At 37.2% G+C, this 20,332-nt stretch overlaps 3 protein-coding genes across 8 annotated transcripts in view; 1 reads left to right on the forward strand and 2 right to left on the reverse strand.

The window, feature by feature from the left end:
- The window catches only part of ABHD12 (abhydrolase domain containing 12, lysophospholipase), a 36,878-nt gene extending 35,010 nt beyond the window's left edge, over positions 1-1,868 (reverse strand). Inside the window, exon 1 of the mRNA XM_026695974.2 lies at positions 1,535-1,868. Within this exon, the coding sequence (XP_026551759.1) occupies positions 1,535-1,722 (188 nt within the window). The 5' untranslated portion in view covers positions 1,723-1,868. The remainder of the gene's footprint in view (positions 1-1,534) is intronic.
- A 5,609-nt stretch (positions 1,869-7,477) lies between these two features.
- On the forward strand, positions 7,478-15,270 carry GINS1 (GINS complex subunit 1). 2 transcript variants are annotated; one of them, XM_026695975.2, is made up of 7 exons: positions 7,478-7,668; positions 9,711-9,775; positions 11,957-12,052; positions 13,190-13,280; positions 13,911-14,027; positions 14,210-14,284; positions 14,911-15,270. In XM_026695975.2, the coding sequence occupies exons 1-7, from the start codon at positions 7,594-7,596 to the stop codon at positions 14,977-14,979; spliced, it is 588 nt and encodes a 195-aa protein (XP_026551760.1). In that variant the 5' UTR covers positions 7,478-7,593; the 3' UTR covers positions 14,980-15,270. The 2 variants fall into 2 exon arrangements, with proteins under 2 accessions (XP_026551760.1, XP_026551761.1); XM_026695976.2 differs by lacking the exon at positions 7,478-7,668 and adding an exon at positions 7,880-8,007.
- A 2,684-nt stretch (positions 15,271-17,954) lies between these two features.
- Positions 17,955-20,332, reverse strand: part of NINL (ninein like) — a 36,920-nt gene continuing 34,542 nt past the window's right edge. For 4 of the 5 annotated variants that reach the window (XM_087931184.1, XM_087931175.1, XM_026695967.2 and 1 more), the window contains 2 exons: positions 19,889-20,002; positions 17,955-18,725 (listed from right to left, as the gene is read on the reverse strand). In XM_087931184.1, coding sequence (XP_087787310.1) covers positions 18,540-18,725; positions 19,889-20,002 — 300 coding nt within the window. In that variant the 3' untranslated portion in view covers positions 17,955-18,539. The remainder of the gene's footprint in view (positions 18,726-19,888; positions 20,003-20,332) is intronic. The other variant, XM_026695969.2, reaches the window with a different exon arrangement.

Below are 20,332 nucleotides of genomic sequence, written 5' to 3' on the forward strand. Positions count from 1 at the left end.
ACTAAGGTTCCATATTATTCTGACATAGAGAACCTTCATTCGTTAACTCTGAAAAACAGAGATTCAAATTTTCTCTAACAAGGATGACTAATTATAACATCTAGTAGCAAGTTTTAAAGCTGGCATTCCACATCAGAACTATGTACCTTTTTTGCCTATTAAAGGGTTGATTAGATTCACAGACAAAAAAAATAGGTGGTAGGAAAAAAAAATATGGCACCAAGAAAAAATGGTTTAAACCTAATTAAAATTAAATGAATTAAATGTTTTATTTATTAAATTTATATTGTGCCCATCTCACTATCAAGCAACTCTGAGTATCATTACCTAACCCAATTAATTTCCTCTTTTTTTGTTACCGAAAAATATATTAAAAAAACAATTCAGTGCCAATTCTGTATCCAGACCTTTGGGACTGTATCCAAGAATGGGAGGAACACATACCCAGCTGTATCACCCAAAGGGGAAAAGGAGCAGAGATTCTGAGGAACATGTTCTTTCATGTTTGTGGATTGTGGAAGATGGAAAAATAAACACCTGTGTTTTTAAAACAGGGGATATGTGTTTGCTTCCAAACAGTTTTGTACTGGTGTGAAAGCAAAAAAAAGAGATAGAGAAAACTGTGCTGTGTATGCCACACTGAGCTCATGAAGGAAAGGTGGGTTATAAATTTAACAAAGATGAGTTTTAAGAAATTTAGTGAAAGACACAGATGTTCATATCAGACACACAAAGGGGTTAAAAACAGATACCGGTAGCTTATGTTTTTATATGTCTTCCAATTATTTTAAATTCTTTCATACGCTGATATCTAAGCCAATCCCGAAAGCTTCAGGAGTTATTTCATCTCAAAATTGAACTAAACTGATACGGAAGTAGATACATATTTCTTTCAATCCCACGCTATCTAAACTAAAGACAAACTCGACCGAGTATCTATTGAGACCGTCAGGTCTTTCTTTTCCTTAGGCTGAAGCTCTCCAAATGCTCCATCCCAGCCACCTTATCTCGCCCAGTGGGAAAATACAGCGCCTGACTGGCCAAAACCCGATACGCGGTCCAGTATCGCCTCCTTGACCTCCTGCAGTCGCAGCCTGTAAACCGAATGCAGCACTGGAGAGCAGGGAATGCTCTGGTTTGGAGTAAAAAGCTCCGCGGAGGGCCGCGGCGTTTTCGGTTGCTTCGCTCGCCGATCCTCGGGCTACAATCTCCCGCCCCCGCCCCCCAATCCAGCCTCCTGCGAACCTGCACGGCGAGCCCCGAAAGGCGGAGGGGAGAAAGGAGAACGCCAAGGGCATTCCTCCGCAAATTGCAACCGGAGGGTTACGCGGCCAACCCGCTGCAAACAACAGAGCCCGAGGAAGGGAAAAGGCGGCCGGCCAGCGGCGGTAAAGCCGAACGGATTGTCTGCCCGTTGCCAAGGAGACAAGACCGAGGTCGAGTCTTGCGAGGACCGCGGTGCAAGGCCGGCGGAGAAAGGGTTGCTCCAGCTGCCAGGAACCGAAGGGAGGGCCCGTTATGCTATGAGTCTCACCTGCCGAGTGCCCGCTTCATAGCAGAGTCACCGGCGGGTCGGGCGCTGCCTGCTAAACGCGGGTTCGGTCTCAAGCTGAAGCCTTTATCCAGCGAAGAGGAAGACGAAGCGGAGGCGGCGGCTGAAGCCGGAACGGAGGAGGCAAAGCGCTCATGCTCCAAGGTGACGGACTCGTTCCGCTTTCTCATGCCGGCGGTGCCAACGCGCGGGCGGTGCCACTTCCACTCTGCCTCAGGGAAGATGCCTCTGAACTGAACTCGACGCCTCTTTAGCCTACATTATACCGACAACCGAGAAGATAACAGCGCTTCCTGCGTGCTACCAATCAGAAAAGACTAGGCCCACGTGACCTACGCGTCACATATCAACAAAGCTTGGAGCGACTGATCGTTTCTTCAGCTTTGTTACTGAATTGCCCAGATCAAAGATGGCTCCTGTAATGGGGGGGTGGGGGTTAAAATACGCTAGGGTAAACGAGGATTACTTTTTCCCTACAAATAATTACTAGCAGCTATGCAAGTACAGTATATGGAAGGCATGTGAAAACCCGTAGTTATTTTAGTAGAATTTGCACTGTGTGTCGCTAAAACTTGCAGATCTAGGGTGGAAAAATTCAGATGATGGCAACAAAGTGGTTGTTTACATCACCTTGCTATTTCTAGTAGTCGTGGGGATCCTTGTAGCCCGGATCGGATATATCACTAAATATATAAACCATGAGATTATTATTATTTTTAATAAAGTTTTATTTGGGTTTTCACACACAAAATATAAGTAAAACATCTTTTTTGAAAATAGCATGGTCCCGGGTTGAACTTCTTTATACAGACACAAAACTCAATTTCATGCTCCTTTTTATATTCTATTCCATAGCTTATACTATTCTACATTTTCTATATAGTTTTTCCCCTCTTTTAATTTTCTCAATTTTATTTTGATTATCTCAATTCAAATCATTATATTTATACTTTTGTCTGTTCTGTTTCAATTTCATATTATCTTTTCTCATTAAACAAATTTTCTCCTGTAGTTACTAATTGGAGAATGACACCTTTATATCTTTCAATTACATCCATTCAACTCTTGTTTAAACTTCAATATATACCTTAAGTTTATGACCTTCAATATAATACATAATACATAACTTCCAATCAAATTCTGCTTGGCACATTCTTATGATACACACTATATTCTTTTTTTAAAAAAAGAATTGTAAATATATGTAATTATAAACCCTCATTCCATTCCAGTTCAGTTCTATCATTAATAATCATCAAAATCTTAACATCTTTAACACTTCTTTTCAATTAAATATCATACTTCCTTAAAAACACATATAATTTCCATAATTTTTCCCTTTTTTCTCTTCACGTGTTTTATAAATCATTAAATATACCTTTTATTACATTTATTTATTGACAAGCATTCCACTGATTTACGATAGCTATTTTATCAGACATTTTAATCATACATTGTTTCATATTTTCTAAAATTATTTCTGTTTCTAATATAACCATACTATCTTATGTACCTTTGCAGAATCCCTTTTTCCATTAAATTTTCACCCATTATCTCTAAATAGGCCCTGTTTCTCTATATTTTGCTTCTGTCCTTTATAACTTCTTTTCCTTTCTTTCTTCCCTCTCATCTTCTCCCTCCCCTTTTTACCCCCTTGTCTCTCTACTTCTAATTCTCTCTTCTGCATTTCCCTCTTCTGTTGCTTTCTGATTTTATACTTATTTTTCACTCTATTTTTTGGGGAGTTGTTTTTCCCAATCTTAAACTTCCCATTCTCTTTCTCCCCTTTCCTTTTTTCTTCCCATCTAAGATTACTTGTTCATTAAAGATGGCTTCTTCTTTGTCACAATCTTCTTGTTCTGCAGGCATTTCTTCTTGTTTCTCATAATTCCAAATCTCCATTGCTAAAAACTGAAATACGAAGCCAAAAGAACCTCTCCCTTCTTGTGCATCTTCTTTGTACTTTTTAAGTTCCATTTTCAGTTCTTCTAAAAGTGGAGCCATTTTAAACAGTTTTAAACAACCACCCGATTCATTTTAGTCATTCAAAACAATAACCAAGAATCCAGAAATCATCAAGTAATCCAGATAGTCCCGAGTTATATCTTCTTATTTCTTTTTTGACTTTCTCTTCCTGGGGTTTTTGTTGCGATATTTCAGTTAGAATGTATCTTTTGGAAGTCTTGTTGAGATTTTGCTGTAAGTTCTTTTTAATTCCAGGCAGTCTCCTCCCTTCCAGATCCTACCCTTTTATTCTTTTTCTCTCCTTTCCTGTTTTCAAAAGCTTTTAATTATCCAGAAATCTTTATTATCCCGTTGACTTTTTATTTTCAGCATTAAATGCCTATTGATGTCAAAGTGGATTTTTTTCCAATTTCTTGCTTAAGTCTCTTAGCTGTCAGTATAGAAAAAGGAGGAAAAAACCCCAAATCTTTTCCCTTTTCTCTCTCCTTCGCAGCTTAAAATTTTTCTTAGGGAACAATGTTATTGTTTTTTAACAGTTTCAATTCCAGGGTACCTTATTTGTTGCTTTTGCTGTTTGACCCAGTCAATCAAAACTTTCTCTTCTTATCTTCCTCCTGCATATTCTTTTCCAGTCAAGTTCTTCTTTGTGGTGGCCATTTCTTCTTTGTGGTGACCACCGCTTCAACCACCTTCGGGAAAGGGAGTCATCGCCAGCTGGGGAGGAGAGATGCGGCTCTCCTCAACCCTACTGGCAGTCTTCCCCCTCTTCACCACCTCTACGGGGTGGCCTAGCCCTGAAACCAGCCGGCTCAGGGTGCTCCAGCGGCAAGCACGGATCAAAGCCTTGCAGAGATGAGGTTTCGGTCTGTCGCTGAAGAAGCTCAAACCGGAAGTCCCCGAGATTATTTTTTTTCATTCCACAGTGGTGTATTTGGAAAGTGGGCATGGTGCACATGATGCAGATTGCTGCCGTTGTAACGATTGAATGGAAATAAAAGATCATCTGTAACCTAATAATTTCCAACAAATACTGTCACTACATCTAATAGTCAAGGGAAGTTATTAAAAGTAATTTAATCTTGTATTTAATAGAAAACAATAGAAAACAATATATTATGGCTTATGGTGCATAAAATATATATCAAAACGGGGAAGTGATAAGTGAAAAAATTACAGTACTTATATAAATTATAAGCAGATTATAAAATGTTCTAATATAGTTAAAAGCTACAATAGGAACAATTATAAAACCCAATCTACATATCATTTTGAGAAAGTCAAACACTTGGTGAGCCATTTGAACAGTGCTGCTTTCTCTCACTTCACTGGAGCTTAATGGAATTGTTGCAACCAAGCCCCAATTGAAGAAAAGCTAAAAGCAGTTGATTGTTTACATTTTTAGAGCACCTGAGATGTTTCATCATTTGATAAAAAAAAAACCCCAAATATACTAAAACAAGTAGTAGAAACGCACTCTCAAAATACATTAATTCCTTCAGAAAGGTAATAAAAATACAATGAGTTTACAACAGTCTTTAAAATTCATTAAATAAAAATGAAAGGCTTATCATGAGAATTCAGAATCTATCTACAAAAGGCTTAATGTAATACATAATGTAATATAACTAATGTAATACATTAGTTAATGTGTTTAGTGCAATGATGACATTAATTGAATTCACTTATTCAATCATAATTAGCTGCAGAAGTCATAGCCTGGCTCATACTGACTTGCTGTGTTGTTTGGTGTTATGACAGAACAAAGTCATGAATTTGGCAGGGGTGGGTTGGATTAATTGCAGAGCATAGGATTGTAGCCAAAGATGTAAAAGGATAGTTCATGGGAGAGAATAAACTTCAGAAATTCCTGTTGAAAAATGCAAGATGTGTCTTTGAATTCTGATAGAACTGCCTATTTTCCCTCTTGCTTGAGGTGCATTGTTTTCTGATAAAATATTTGGTCAAATGTTTAGATAAGGCTACATATCTGCAATAAGAAATATTTATACCTGAAAATAATATTGCATAAAATTTTATTTTAAAAGGAAGGCAGTGCCATGAAAGATTGATAGTAGAAGGTTAGCATTTTTTTAATTTGTGGGAGTTTGTGGCTCTGGGTTTGGGGTTTGTTGGCTCAGGGAGAATTGCCATCTTTGGTCTTGGATGGTGTGGCACTACCCCAAACAGACCCTGTACATAATCTAGGGGTTTTCCTGGACTCACGACTCCTGCTTGAAGAGCAGGTGGCGGTCATGGCCAGGAGGGCCTTTGAACAACTACAGTTACGGCCTTTCCTGGAGCAACGGTCCCTACTCACAGTCACTCATGCCCTAATCACTTCCCGTCTTGATAATTGCAATGTGCTCTACATGGGGCTGCCCTTGAAGAACACCTGGAAGCTCCAGTTGGTGCAAAATGCAGTGGTCCGCATGGTTTTGTGCAGACCCCAGTGTGCACATGTTTCACCTCTCCTGCAGGAGCTGCATTGGTTGACGATTTGCTTCTGGATGCAATTCAAGGTGTTGGTTGTTATGTTTAAAGCCATTCATGTTATGGCTTTAGGCTTTAGGTTAATTCATGTTATGGCACAGGTTATCTGTGGGAATGTCTCTTGCCGGTCACATCTACCCAACCTATTAGAGCAAGGAGGCAGGGAATGCTGTGGGTCCCATCCCTGAGGGAGATACACCTGGTGGGACCCAGAAGAAGGGCCTTTGTGGTGGCTACCTCTTTCTGGAACATCAGTCCCCCAGAGATTAGAATGGCCTCCTCTCTAATACACTTCCAAAAGGCACTGAAGACTTGGTTCTGCCAGTGGGCCTGGGGAACGCAGAGTGGGATGGAGCCCATCAAATGGCTCATGTGATCTGCTGTTGTCAGGACAGGGGGTGGTGATTTTTTATTTATTTTTTCTAGGTTTTGTTCTATTGTACTTTATTTGATTCTTTTTGTTTTTATTGTTTTTTATTTTAAATATGGTTTTACATTCTGTAAGCTGCCTCGAGTCGCCATGGGTGAATTGGCAACAATATAAATTCAATAAATAAATGTATGCAGGTAAAGCTAAAAAGACCCATGTTCAAAAAGACACAGTGTCTTAAAAAAAAAAGTCCAGTGGCCTCCTGAAAAAGCACCTTTGAGACACCCATGTCCAGTACTAGAGCCATTTAACAATTGGTTGGAGTTACTACTGAGCAGATTTACTTGGAACAGTGTGAAATAGCCAAGAACATATTCTTGCAAAGGTAACTTTGGTATCAGTTGGATTCCAAATTAATGTGTTTAGAAGCCCTTACATATGTTATTTTAGAAAAACAGTGAAGAAATCTGTAGCATCTCAAAAACATAGAAGTTGGGTCAAAGTAAAGGACTACTTAGTCGCAGCATTTTGTTCTCACTGTAGCTAACCAGATGGTTCTAAAAAGCTTGTAAATACAACATGAGAGCAAGCATCAAATGTCTGCTTAATGTCATTGATAATATATTTGTTAGCTACATAGATCTATCCAGAAGAAAGACTATTTTTCATCACATAGTATATAGCAGGGGTCTCCAACCTTGGCAACTTAAAGACTTGTGGACTTCAACTGCCAGAACTATGGGGGTTGCCAAGGTAGGAGACCCTGGCATGTAGCGTACAATTCCAAAGGCTCTGAAACTATAGACTTTTCAGAGTGTGTGTTTGTTTAAAAAAAAAGCAATATAGTTAAAATGCATCAACCTGTGAATTTTTAATTGGGGAAAAGAAGTGAAAAACAATGCTTTTAGTTGAAATAGTTCAACGTTCACTTAGGGCTCATAAATCACAAGAATTCAGAGCGCATCCTAAATCTTTTTAAGTACCCCTCTGATTTTTATTGGTTCCTCCGTTTCCTGAGAAGTTACGCGTTTTGTCCCTTTCCCTATTCCGTAATAAGTAGTTGCTGAAGGCGGGACTTTTTTCCTCCCTCCCATCCCTCCAAGGAATCCAGTCTTCCTATTGGCCGAGCAGTACGAGGCGCGATTTACCACTTGCTTGCCCGCCCGCCGGCCCGCCGGCTCAGTTCATAGGAGATTCGGCCGATCCTTTGGCTGTCATGTTTTGTGAGAAAGCAACCGAGCTGGTGCGAGAGCTCTACCGCGCGAGCGATGGGCAGCTTCCTGCCTTCAGCGTAAGTTTTTGCCGCGCGCGCTTGCTTCGCTTTTTCGCCTCGCCGTAGGTCCGACTGGAGGAGTCCGCCGCAGCCTTGAGGGGACTGACTGGCGGGAAGGCGCGGCGCGAACCGATTCGTTTGTTCTCACAGTGGAGGCTCGTCCTTGAAGTTGATAGTATCCCAAACTTTTTTATTTTACTTTATTTATTTATTTTATTTTATTTTACAGCATTTAGTCACTTCGCTTCATTATTTGTGCAGGAGGTTCTCATAGAAAAATCGTACCCAGATCTAATGCAATAGCGTTGTCCAACCCAGCCTCCTCCGGGAGTTGGATTAGAGACCCATCACCCTTCGGTAGGTGCAGATTTTGCCCGGATTTTCAGCACCCGTTGGAGCCACATTTTCCTTTGTAAGAAATGTCAAGAAGCAGCTTACAAGTCTTAATGAAGCAAAGCGGAGACGGTTGGGCAGCTGGCACTAAATCAGCTTTCTTTCTCTCTCCAATAGCGGACCTCTGGCCCAATGACTGAATGATTGGGGGGGGGTGCTTCTTCTTCTTCTTCTTCTTCTTCTTCTTCTTCTTCTTCTTCTTCTTCTTCTTCTTCTTCTTCTTCTTCTTCTTCTTCTTCTTCTTCTTCTTCTTCTCCTTCTCCTCCTCCTCCTCCTCCTCCTCCTCCTTTTTCTCCTCCCCCTTCTTTTTCTCCTTCTCCTCTTCCTCCTCCTCCTCCTTCTTCTTCTCCCCCCCCTCCTCCTCCTCCTCCTCCATCACAGATGAAAACAGAGCTCAGGAGCCCTTTTTCACTAGCAGTCACTCAAACCACCACAGGCACAGTTTGTTGAGCTGGCCACACCCATCCCCCCCAGGTCAAATGCAACCTTGATGCGGTACTCAATGAAATCAAGTTTGACACCCCTGACCTAGCATAACAGTTTAAAGCTGAGTATCACCAGCATATTCACGATACTGAATCCCAAACCACCAGATTAATTCTTCCAATGACTTCATGTAAATGGTGAATTAGAGTGGGAAAGAACCAATCTTTGTAACATCCCCACAAGGGAGCAGCTATCCAGCCAATCTCCTCCCTGCCCATCAGCTGAAGCTGCACACTGAAGAAGAACCACCGCAAAATGGTTCCCTAATCCCCAACTCTCACAAGCAGTCCAGCAGGATATCATAGTTTAGCATTATCTAAAATAAACAGGATGGGCACATTTCCTCCAGGCCCAAAGGTAAACATCTGATTGTGCAGGAGTGTCTAACTCACATCATCATGGCAGCATCACATAATGTATCGGGATGTTTTCCCTGTTTGCTAAATCGGATGTGGTTGTGGCCAGTTCGTGAGGCATCCAGCCCGCAGGCCGGAAGTTTGACAGCCCTGTGCTATTGCATCCAGTCCTGTCTGTACATTTTTTCAATAAGATATCTCAATCAATCACTCTTAGAAATGTGAAAAAATTCTCAACATTACCATATGTATTTGTGTCCAATATTTACTTTACAAACCCACCAAACATCATAAAATGTCCTTTCATGTGAAAAACCTGAAAGGACTTTTTATTATGTTTGGTGCATTTGTAAAACACAATACATATGGTAATGCAGATATTTTTTTTCACATTCATATGAAACCAATTTTTTTAAAATAAATTTCATAGTGGGATTTATGGACAGTCAAGTAAATTCTCATGAACAATTGTTTTAATATATGGGAACTGCAGCAAGGTTATTGTATGCACAAAGATGGAAAAATACAGAACCTTGGTACATAATTTTGAAAGGGGAAGATTGTTATTATATTTTTAACTGCTACAAAGAAGATCAGAAGTGACTTCTTTAAATATATTTCTCTTTTTTGTTCTTTCACTTTTGCTTTTATTCTTTTATATTTTATTTTCCTATTTGCCTTTTATGTTTTTGTAGTTTTCAGGCATATGTAAAATCTTTAAATAAAAATTATATTTTGAAAGTTATTTTTATTTGCTGAAACATGTGACTTGAATTAATTAGTTTAGTAATTAAATATTCATTGTATTTGGTGTTTTTTTTCCAGGAAGATGGGATCAGACAAGTACTTGAAGAGATGAAAGCATTGTATGAGCAGAACCAAATTGATGTGTAAGTCAGTCTCATCAATAAAAGAATAATTTGTCTACATAAAATAGTTTAAATATTTAAAAAATGAAGACTGGCTCACATTTTGCATGAAAAAAATGCAGTTAAATATAGCTACCAGAATCCAAGTAGGTGGCAACTTGTTTGAGCTCAGAAGTTAGCAGCATTGAGCCTGGTTAGACTGAACTACTAGGAAACATCAGGCATATAAACTAGATTGGAAATTAAAAACAACTAAACTCCCCAAAGAAAGCAATATCAAATCAATCAATAACTGTTTTACTTTAATAATGACAAATGTGTTGACTCATCATGGACACCACAGTAGCACAGTGGTTAGAGTGCAGTACTGCAGGCTACTTCTGCTGACTACTGTCTGCCTATAGTTTGGCAGTTCAAATCTCAACAGGCTCAAGGTTGACTCAGCCTTCCATCCTCCCAAGATAGGTAAAATGAGGACCTAGATTGTTCGGGGCAATTTGCTGACTCTGTAAACTGCTTAGAAAGGGCTGTAAAAGCACTGTGAAGTGGTATATAAGTCTAAGTGATATTGCTATTGCTACACTACATCTTCTGATGCAGATGAACATTTTGGAGAAAAATACAGTCACTAAATGGACTGTTGTAAGTCAAAGACTATCTGTACAGATAGTCTTCAACTTACAACAGTCCATTTAGTGACTGTTCAAAGTTACAGTGTTACTGAAGAAAGTGACTCATGATCATTTTTCATACTTAAAACCATTGCAGCAGCCCCATGATCACATGATCAAAATTCAGATGCTTGGCAGTTGACTCATATTTATGATAGTTGCAGTGTCCTGGGGTCATGTAATCATCTTTTGCGACTTTTCAATGGGCAAAGACAACAGGGAAACCAAATTCACTTAACAACCATGTTATTAACAACTTGAGTGATTCACTTAACAACTGTGGTAAGGAAGGTTGTAAAATGGAGCAAAATTCACTTAAATGTCTCATTAGCAACAGAAACATTGGGCTCGATTGTGGTTGTAAGTTGAGGATTATTTATATATACCTAATGCCACTTTATCTATGTATATACCTAACACCACTTTATCTAGCAAATGCACAATATGACTTAGATTCCATGTCACTGCATACTTCCTTTGCATTGAATTTTAGAAAAGAGTAAAAGTGGTAAGATTGCTTTGGGCTGCTTGTAAAGTCCTTCTATCTTTGCAAAATAAATGATTCTTCATCCTTGTTTTGTGTCACAAAACAAGGCAGAGTGTACTTTTTGTTTAGCTTTTATGAATTCAGAGTCTAAAAGTATACAGTAATTGCATGCTAGAAGAGCAATGTGGGAACAATCTTCTATAGATTTTTTTTTTCAGTACAAAAATATCCTATCCTAAATTAGAAACAAAGAAAACTAACAACAGAAAAAGTTCTAGTGGTCATCAAATCTGCCTTTTTTGGGGTGGGGGTGGGGGGTTATTGCATTTTTTATTTTTTTAATTTTTTCAGATGATGGGCATTTGTTTATCCCAACCAAAGTTAGTTCCAAGCTTCCACTATTTCTGTAAAGTAGTACTTTCTAATACATTTGAATTTTCCTCCTGTAAATTTGCAGTTATGCTGATTTGATTTTTTAATTGATTTTTGTTTAATATTGAAAATACTGTGTTCCATTTTTTATTCAGACCTTTTGCAAGTCTTTGCAATTCATAGCAAAATTGAGATGAAACTTGAAGCTTACTCTATATAATAAGTATAAACTAATTGTCGACTCATAAAATATTTCTCTGGTCTTTTAAGAGTTGCCAGCAGAAAGGGAGAAGGGGAAGTAGTGCATTCCTTAAATGCTTTCAAAGATAATTTCTAAGCTACCGAAGTTTCAGGCAGGCAAAATTATAACTGGAGAGCACGATTGATGACTCTTGGCTATGGATGTGTCCCATTGGAGAATATACACAGGGGATGCGGGAGGACCAGGGTCAAGGGTGAAATGAATGATGTGCCTCAGAGTCAGCTACACCCAGGTAGCACCGGCATGTTCACTCCTAATAAATCTTCTTTAAGCTCTGAAAGATCTGGCTAGAGGCTCATGATTTAAAAGAGAGTGAATGAGCACTGACACTAATAGCACGAGCCAATTGTATGTTGTGTGTTTTGAGTTCAAAATATATTTAACTAATATAGTTCTACTATCATTACCAGAAATGAAGCCAAGTCAGGTCACAGTGAGTTGATTACAACAATCAAATTCCGTCATTGCTCTCTGTTGAGAAACCGAAGATGTGTTGTTGCATACTTGTAAGTGTCTAGTGGTTCTTTGTGAAATAATTCTCAATTCTCCCATGATCAGATTGTTTCTCTTTTGAGATTGATATTTTTGATGGAATTGTACAAGACTTCAGATTCGTAGCTATATCTTGATAATCTGGCAGTACAGGTACGCCTCAGTTTACAGCACTTCATTTAGAGACTGTCTGAAGTTACAACAGCACTGAAAAAGTGACATGATCATTTTTCACACTTACACCTTGACACTGACACTTGCAACATCCCCAGGGTCACATGATCAAAATTCAGATGCTTAGCAACTGACTTCTATTGGTGACAGTTGCAATGTGATCACCCTTTCTGCCCTTCCAACAAGTAAAGTCAATGGAGAAGCCAGATTTACTTAACAATCATACAATTAACATAACAGCTGCAGTGATTCATTTAGCAAATGTGGCAAGAAAGCTCAAAATCATAAAATGAGGCAAAACCCACTTAACAAAAGTGCTGCTTAGCAACAAATTTTGAGTTCCATTGTGATCATAAGTCAAGAACTATCTTTAAATACTCTGTAAATAGCTTTACATAAAGAAAATTACGTACATGTATTTAGCTAGAATTTATCAGCAGTATTATTTAATGATTGGAGTGATTGTGCACAGAAAATTGTAAGGCACTCATTCACTATTAATTGTCCTAATATTGATCATATTCTATGGGTAAGGACTTTTGTAGATATTCCAAAAAGCTGCAACTTTACTTGTTTCTTGCATAGTAAATGAGCTGTGTATTTTTATAACATTAGAACAAAATTTATCCCTGTGTAATAAATTTGTGTAGTTTTTAAATTTCAATAGTTTCGATGAAAAATAGGGCTGTGACTTTGGACTTGAAAGAAAATACTGTTTTGGAGTGCAACAGAATGAGAATATATCATACCTGTTTACAACTCCTTAAAGCAGAAATGTTTCCTCTCCTTCCCCCCACCCACACCCACACCCTTAGGATTGTGCAGTTACTCTTTGCAGCTCCTTTGAATCCCATGGGAAAAGTTACATTTTCCACTCTACCCAATTCAAAACACCTCTTTTTCTTTCAAATCCAAAGTGATGCATAGCCCTATTAGAAATAGTGAATTAAATATGTTTTCACTGTTACTATATTTAGGTATGACCGCTTACTTCGCCTCCGGGCACTTAGGTGGGAATATGGTAGCGTCTTGCCAAATGCTGTCCAATTTCACATGTCAGCAGATGAAGTAAGCTGTGTGTATGTGTGTGTGTGTGTGTGATCAGATTGGGAACAATCTGGAAGTATAAGAATATAAGAAGAGTATATTAACTACAAATATTAATTTAAAAATCATATCTTTTAAAACATAGAATTTTCACAAAATCTGCTTAGCAGTTAGGTCAGTGAGAAAACATTTCACTAAAAATTGGAAACTGGTACTGCTTTTATAAACCAAAATTTATGGCTTATTCTTAGCCTTATATGCAATTATAGCTGATTATGATTTGTTCAGTAAAATAGAGTTCAAACAAACCCTAACATTGTGAAATGTGTGAACCTTATTGTAATACTATGTTTCAAAATATTCAGATTTTATATAATTAGGCAGATGGAATCCCCTTTAATTCTCAGATACACTAAGAATACACAATTGTTTACAAATTTACTCTCAAATGAAGTTCAGTGACAATTAGGTAGTTTTTTTCAATACATGACCTATAGAAACTAGAACTCATTGAGTTATTAAGTAGAATTTCTGAGATTTCAGACTTCACTCTGTTATTTGTACTATCTTTTAATAGTTTGGAAGGATATCTAACTTAACAGTGTATAAGTGGTACTTAACTTCGTGATTAATCAAACTTTTTATATCTAGGGGCTTTGGTTTAACCAATATAAAAAGTCATTGGCTACCTATATGAGATCATTAGGAGAAGGAGATGGCATTGATCTTACACAAGACATTAAACCTCCCAAAAACTTGTACATTGAAGTAAGTAAAACTGAGGATTATATACTATTTTTTTAAACTTCAAAATATACAAAATTATTTAATGTAATCAGTGCAGTAAATTTAGTTTATTATGCTGCTCAGAAGAGCATAATTTATGTAACAGAACAACTTCTTAATACAGGCTTAATGATGTATGCACTACTCATTATTTTTTCCTTTAGGTTCGGTGTTTGAAAGATTATGGAGAATTTGAAATTGATGATGGCACAACAATTCTGTTGAAGAGGAACAGCCAGGTATTTATAAGTAGACAGGATCTATTATTATGGTTGTCTATTAGTAAATAAATATTCCAAGCAGCATCAGAAAGTATTCTTTCCATTTCCCATAAATAAGAAAAAAAAGTTATGCAGAAAAGAGAATTTGGTCAGTCTGGGGCACAGCACATCTATGAAACCATTCTTTCTTATCTCTGTGCCACCTCATTTAATACACCTTGAGCATTTAAATTGTAATTCCAGGTATACTTAATTAGAAGGAAATTATGGTATATTAAATCCAGCAAAATTCGTTTTGATTGAATGGATATTAAACTTATGTTTTTATGAATGGATATTACATTTATATCTTTATGAACTAAATATTTTTTCATTGGAAGATGATTGAGGGAAACCATATTTTTCAGTGCAGAAGAATTTACACAAAATCTCATTCCTGTCCTTGAGGATTTTCCCTTAAAAATCCAATTATTGGCTAAGCTTTGGAGGCTGATGTTGGTCTGAGTGTCTAGACTCGAAGCACAGACAATTCCTACATAAGTTCATGTTACTTTTCATGTCGCCTTGTGGGTTTGGATGGTGCATAAAAAAGACAATCAAGTATTACCTTAGATTTGACAATAAGTTCTTTTTTTTCTCTTTAGCATTTCTTACCACGCTGGAAATGTGAACAATTAATCAGGCAAGGAATTCTGGAACACATCCTATCATAAGCTGTATTTACAAGACTGCTAAAATACACATAAATTAAATATTTTTGCAGATTTCAAAATAAAGTCAATAATTTTTTTCTCCTTTGATGTTTTCTTTGAAAAAATAAGTTTAAAGTCTAAAAATAAGTTTAAATTTATTATTAGAAGGACACAGATAATATTTTTGGAAGAGGAAAGATGTGATACCTACAAGACCTTTCTCCAAAAACAAGTAGATTGCTTTTGTTCATTGCTTCAATTGTTATCCCTATATTTGGTTATCTTTTGAGATTAAAGTTACTTTGTTTTGGTCTTTGCTGGCCTTTTTGTATAAAAAAAATTAATGGACCAAATTCCATAACGCATTCATTTGTAATTACTATATATTGCTTTGTGCTATTTGAAATCATGTAATAATCCTTTGTAAATATTTAAATATTTTTATACAATGTTATGTTGCATGTGATTTCTATAGTATAAGTAAGTGTTATGACTACAATCACTTTTGTGATGTTTTCAGTTACCATGGGCGCCTTAAAAGTACCTGTGGATTTCTGGCAGAATCCACCCAAATCACAAAGTTATATAATAAAATTTTCCAGAGTAAGTTTTTAACCAATCAAGATAATCTATTTCTTAGTAGTTTTAGTGACATCGGAACAATACAATTTGAGCAGCTTATTTCATTTTAGATGGAGGAAGAAGTATGTGCATTATTAATGTAGATTAATAAAACAAATTTAAAAAACATGACTTCAATGATTTCAAACAAGTTAAATGCAATAGGAAGACAAAAAAACAGGTTAAGGCATCTTTGAAAGTGTTGCACAGATTTTCAAAAATAATTAAAATATTTCATCTTTTGAAAGTATCATGTAAAACATAAATTCTCATTCCAATCAAGCAGCCCAGAAAATAGTAAAGATGGGAGTTCTTGGAGAACAAACTTGGATGTACAGTTCCCAAAGTATTTATTATTGCAATCAAAATGAGCTCTGTCCGTCTAACTCTGCCAAATGCTGGACTGAAATAGGAAAATTAATTTAATTATCAAAAGGTATCTAGGTTTCTATTCCAACTAGTAATGTACTCCTGTCTTGTGCATGTTTGCCTAGCTCCTATTTTTTCCTTTTCCCTCTTAATAGAATTTCCTCCACTGCAGAGGGAAGAGATCGCTTGAACAACCTGTCTCCTCCTAAACTGCTTTTCTTTGCAGCACAACATTTTCCTTAAAGGTGTAAACACAGGCATCTCCCTTAGTGTTAACAAGCTCAGTGACCTTGATTAGTTTCTAGCACCCTGGGCCAGCTTCTACTATCTGAAATTGGCAGGATCGTAATCAGTTTCAGCCTTTTGCCTCCAGCCAGGAGCTAAGAAAGCACAAAAGCATTCCTTTCAGTGTGTGTTCCCCATTATGTGCTTGTTTACTGTCTTGTAATCTCTTGCTCTCTAATTAGTACAAATACAGTACATTGATTTCCCCTTGCTAATTACGGTATCCCAGAACTGAAATGAGGATTCCAAAAGACAAGGAAGTGGGAGAGAGACAAGCTGTAAGATTTATCTCTTTTTTTCCCAGCTGTCCTTGCAGCCAAGTTCTGGAACATAAACCTTTCCTGCTGTTAGGGCTCACCCAGTTGTTTGAGTTTGTATCCTCCTGATGCTGCATCTGTGGGCAATTTCTTAATAAGCATTTCTCAAGTTTTGTTATTCTTTGTTATCACCCTGCAAAATCTAAATCAAGTGTAGATGCACAGATTGGCAACTCCCTTCTTTGATAAGTGCATAAAATATAAATTGGGGGGTTGTTTTTCTCTTCTTGCATGCATGACTTGAGATAAGGTACAAATTCTACATTCCCAGGTTGAACTGAATGTTTCCATTTTAGTCAAGAAGCCAAGAAAAACAGTAATTTATGTATAGAATGCTTTTTTGTGGGTGTGGCTTGGTGGTCATGTGACTGGCTGGGCATGGCTTGTATGTAAATATTGTAAATATGTATGTAAAGATTGATTTTCTTATTTTTTAAAAACAGCAACTTTTACCCAAAATCAGGCAAAGCAGGCAGGCAGATTGAGCTGCTTGCAGAATCACAGATTCACTCCCAGATCTAGCTTTCTGCAATCTGCTGCCTGAGTCTGCACTGAAAAATAGAAGCTTCAATCCGAAGGAAGGTTCAGCTCTGCTCTCAGGCCACTTCTCCCTCCACCACTGGGCCTCAGGAAAGCCTCCAGGGTGGGTGGGGAGGGGCCAGCCAGTGGCGTGATTTGCCAGTTTTCTCCAAACTGTGCAGAATCGTAACAACCGGTTCTATAGAACTGGTCCGAACTGGTAGAATCCCCCCCCCCGCTTATTTGTCTGCCTTTCCTTGGAACATTGCACTTCTTGTGGATGATTTAATTACTAGGCATAATATTATGGCCTTTGAGTTTGTGCTACTGGAAAATGCAAGTTCTGTATGCAATAAGATGGCATCCATTTATGATTTGATGGTGAACATGGATTTGAGATGTATTACTGAGATCTGGCTGGCAATGTTGGTAGCAATGTAGCTATGTTGCTTTTTCTGAAATCTATTATCCAGGTTTGGGTCCTATATCAACTCAAGCTGGGGATGGGAGTCAGCTCAGCCCTTTTCTCCCAGCCCTTGAGTAACAAACACAGTAATCCCTTCTCGCGCTCATAATTCATTTCAATATTTTTCCTATAGTGACATGACAGTCATAAGTCTAACGTTCTTAATGAAAATATAGCGCTTTAACTTTGATGGAAAAGGGGAGCCTCACTGGTTTTTCAGGTGAAATCATGTTTTCATGCTAATAGCAGGAATGTAGCAAATTCCTTTTAAAGATAGGAGGAGTGCATTGACGGCACAACACACAGTATCTGCTGTGGCCGTTAAAGTCAGAGAAAGAATATGAATATTTTTTGCCGTCCTAGCAAAAGGAATATATGTCTGCTTAGTAAAGCCATTTTTACAATTAAAAATCATCAAGTGAGAACAAACTGTAGAGATACTATTTTAATTAAAATGTCCCAGATACCTAAACCAAAAAAAAGAGAGTGGGGGAGTTTATTAGGTTCTCGTTCACAGTTCTGCTTAAATAATATACCACATAATTCAATATTTTACACTTGCATAAAACTTTGTTTACGTACACACACATTCACACACTCTAGCCAGTGTATAGACAGACGGGGACAAGAAATTGCAACTGCAATAAATGTTTGGTTCCCAAATGATACAGTGTAGAACATTCTTTTTCTGTGAAATTTATCCAGAAGGTACTAAATGATTAATCGTTTCCATTGGAAAAAAATTGTATTTTTATTGCAATAAAATCGGCCCTGTGTTTCCCCATCTTCAGAATTCCCCCAAAATGTATTTGCTCATTGTTCTATTTTTTAAAAATAGCATTTGTATTTTCTCCACTCTGAACTGATGAATATCTGTTCTTGAGAATAAGAGTTTTTTTGTATTCAGTCTGAAATATGTAGAACCAACTTGACCAATTAATGTCTTTACTACTGATTGCCACTTAAGACAGTTTAACCGAAACCAATTCATTTAAATGAATAATTCATTGAGATGCAAATGTGATTTCTCCAACCAGCTTATTCAGGGATGAAATTTTTTCTTCTAGAATTAAGTTCCTATTTTCCGTGCTCTTCTGCATCTGCTCTGTAACTTGCAGCATTTTCATTAGATGTGCATTCTTCACATACAGGTCCTTCAGCAATAGATTAGACTTGGCATTTTTGTCAAACTGAAAAGGGAAAGAACATTCCATTAAGTACTATTCAAACACACCCATAACAAAACAGTTGATTACAATGGGTTTAATATTTATCTAAAAAATTTAAAATATCTCTTTAATTTCATTGTCAGAATGATTCATTCTGAAGAGATTCCATATAAAGTAACCCAAAGAAATTATGCTATGCCCCTACAAATTCTGAAAAAGAGACACTTTATTTCTCAGCTTATTAAAATATTTCTTCAGATGAAATTTTGAGCAATAATATATAGTAATCAAATTCAAAGTTATGAGAGTCACTTTGGGGTAATGTTGAAAAGCATGGGCAGGAAAATGGAAGAGGAGTTGTTTTATTACTGCTTTAGGCCCAAAGCCAGCTGGGTGAGTTTGGGCCAATTACCTAACAATCCTGACTTTCAGAAGTTGCCATTGCCTTCTTAGGCTGAAAAATACTGGTAAGTCCTTGACTTACATCAGTTCAGTTAGTGACCATTCAAAGTTACAATGGCACTGAAAAAAGGGACTCAAACATTTTTCACATTTACAACTGTTGCAACATCCCCATGGTCACATGTTCAAAATTCAGATACTTGGCAACCGGTTCATATTTATGATGGTTGCAGCGTCCTGGGGTCATGTGATCCCCTTTTGTGACCTGACAAAGAAAGTCAATGGGGAATCCAGATTCACTCAACAACCATGTGACTAACTTTACAAATGCAATGATTCACTTAACAACTGTGGCAAGAAAAGTCATAAAATGGGGGTAAATTCACTTAACAAATATTTCACTTAGCAACATAAATTTGCTAGTTGTGGTCATATCTCAACCGGCGGTACAAAGAAAAAGGTGAAATATATTAAAAGGAAGTAATGTTTGGGAAATGTAATGAAATAAATTCTTCACCCTCTGTTCTTTAATTTGGAACTTGTGCATATGAGTATGTAGAGTGAATGGTTAGAAGTCTGCTTGCTCAATACTCAAATGTGTTCTGTTGATTGAGGGAAGGCAAATACTTTAGGGTCATTTAATCATGTATATATTGTAATACATTCCAGAAAATTTTTGTTTGCATAGCTGTCTGTTTTAAAATTGCAAGCAATAGATAACACTTTTTCCATTTCTATTTCTGCTCCCTTTATAGAAAGCAACAAATCCACCTTGCACTCACTTGTTCCTTTATTTGGGACATTTTTTCCTGAAGCAACATTTGTGTATTCTTCAAATTCATCTCTACTTCCCTCAACTTCTCCTCCATTAATTTATGTGCGTTTTCATATTCTTCCTGCAGAAAGAAGAGCATAAATTTTGAGCAGCATGTAATGTATATCCCAACACAATTTTAATCATAAGTAAAAGTTCAAGGAATGGCCCAAGAATAATTGTTGATTGCTAAATTGCTAATAAGATTCTTTATATATTTCAGAAGAAATAGCCTAAGCTATTTAGCATTCTTGCAAATTTAGTAGCGAAGTTAGTCACAAACCTCTGCACTATATTGCATTATAAATATTTATGAGTGATTTTTGATAGGAAACATTAACCACAACATTTGTTACTCTGAGTTTCCTTGTATAACCAAGCTTTAGTACCTACAATCTGTTTTCATTAGTTT

The sequence above is a fragment of the Pseudonaja textilis genome, chromosome 1 (assembly GCF_049901715.1).
Source record: "Pseudonaja textilis isolate UNSWEBS1 chromosome 1, rPseTex1.2, whole genome shotgun sequence".
Taxonomy (NCBI): Eukaryota; Metazoa; Chordata; class Lepidosauria; order Squamata; family Elapidae; genus Pseudonaja; species Pseudonaja textilis.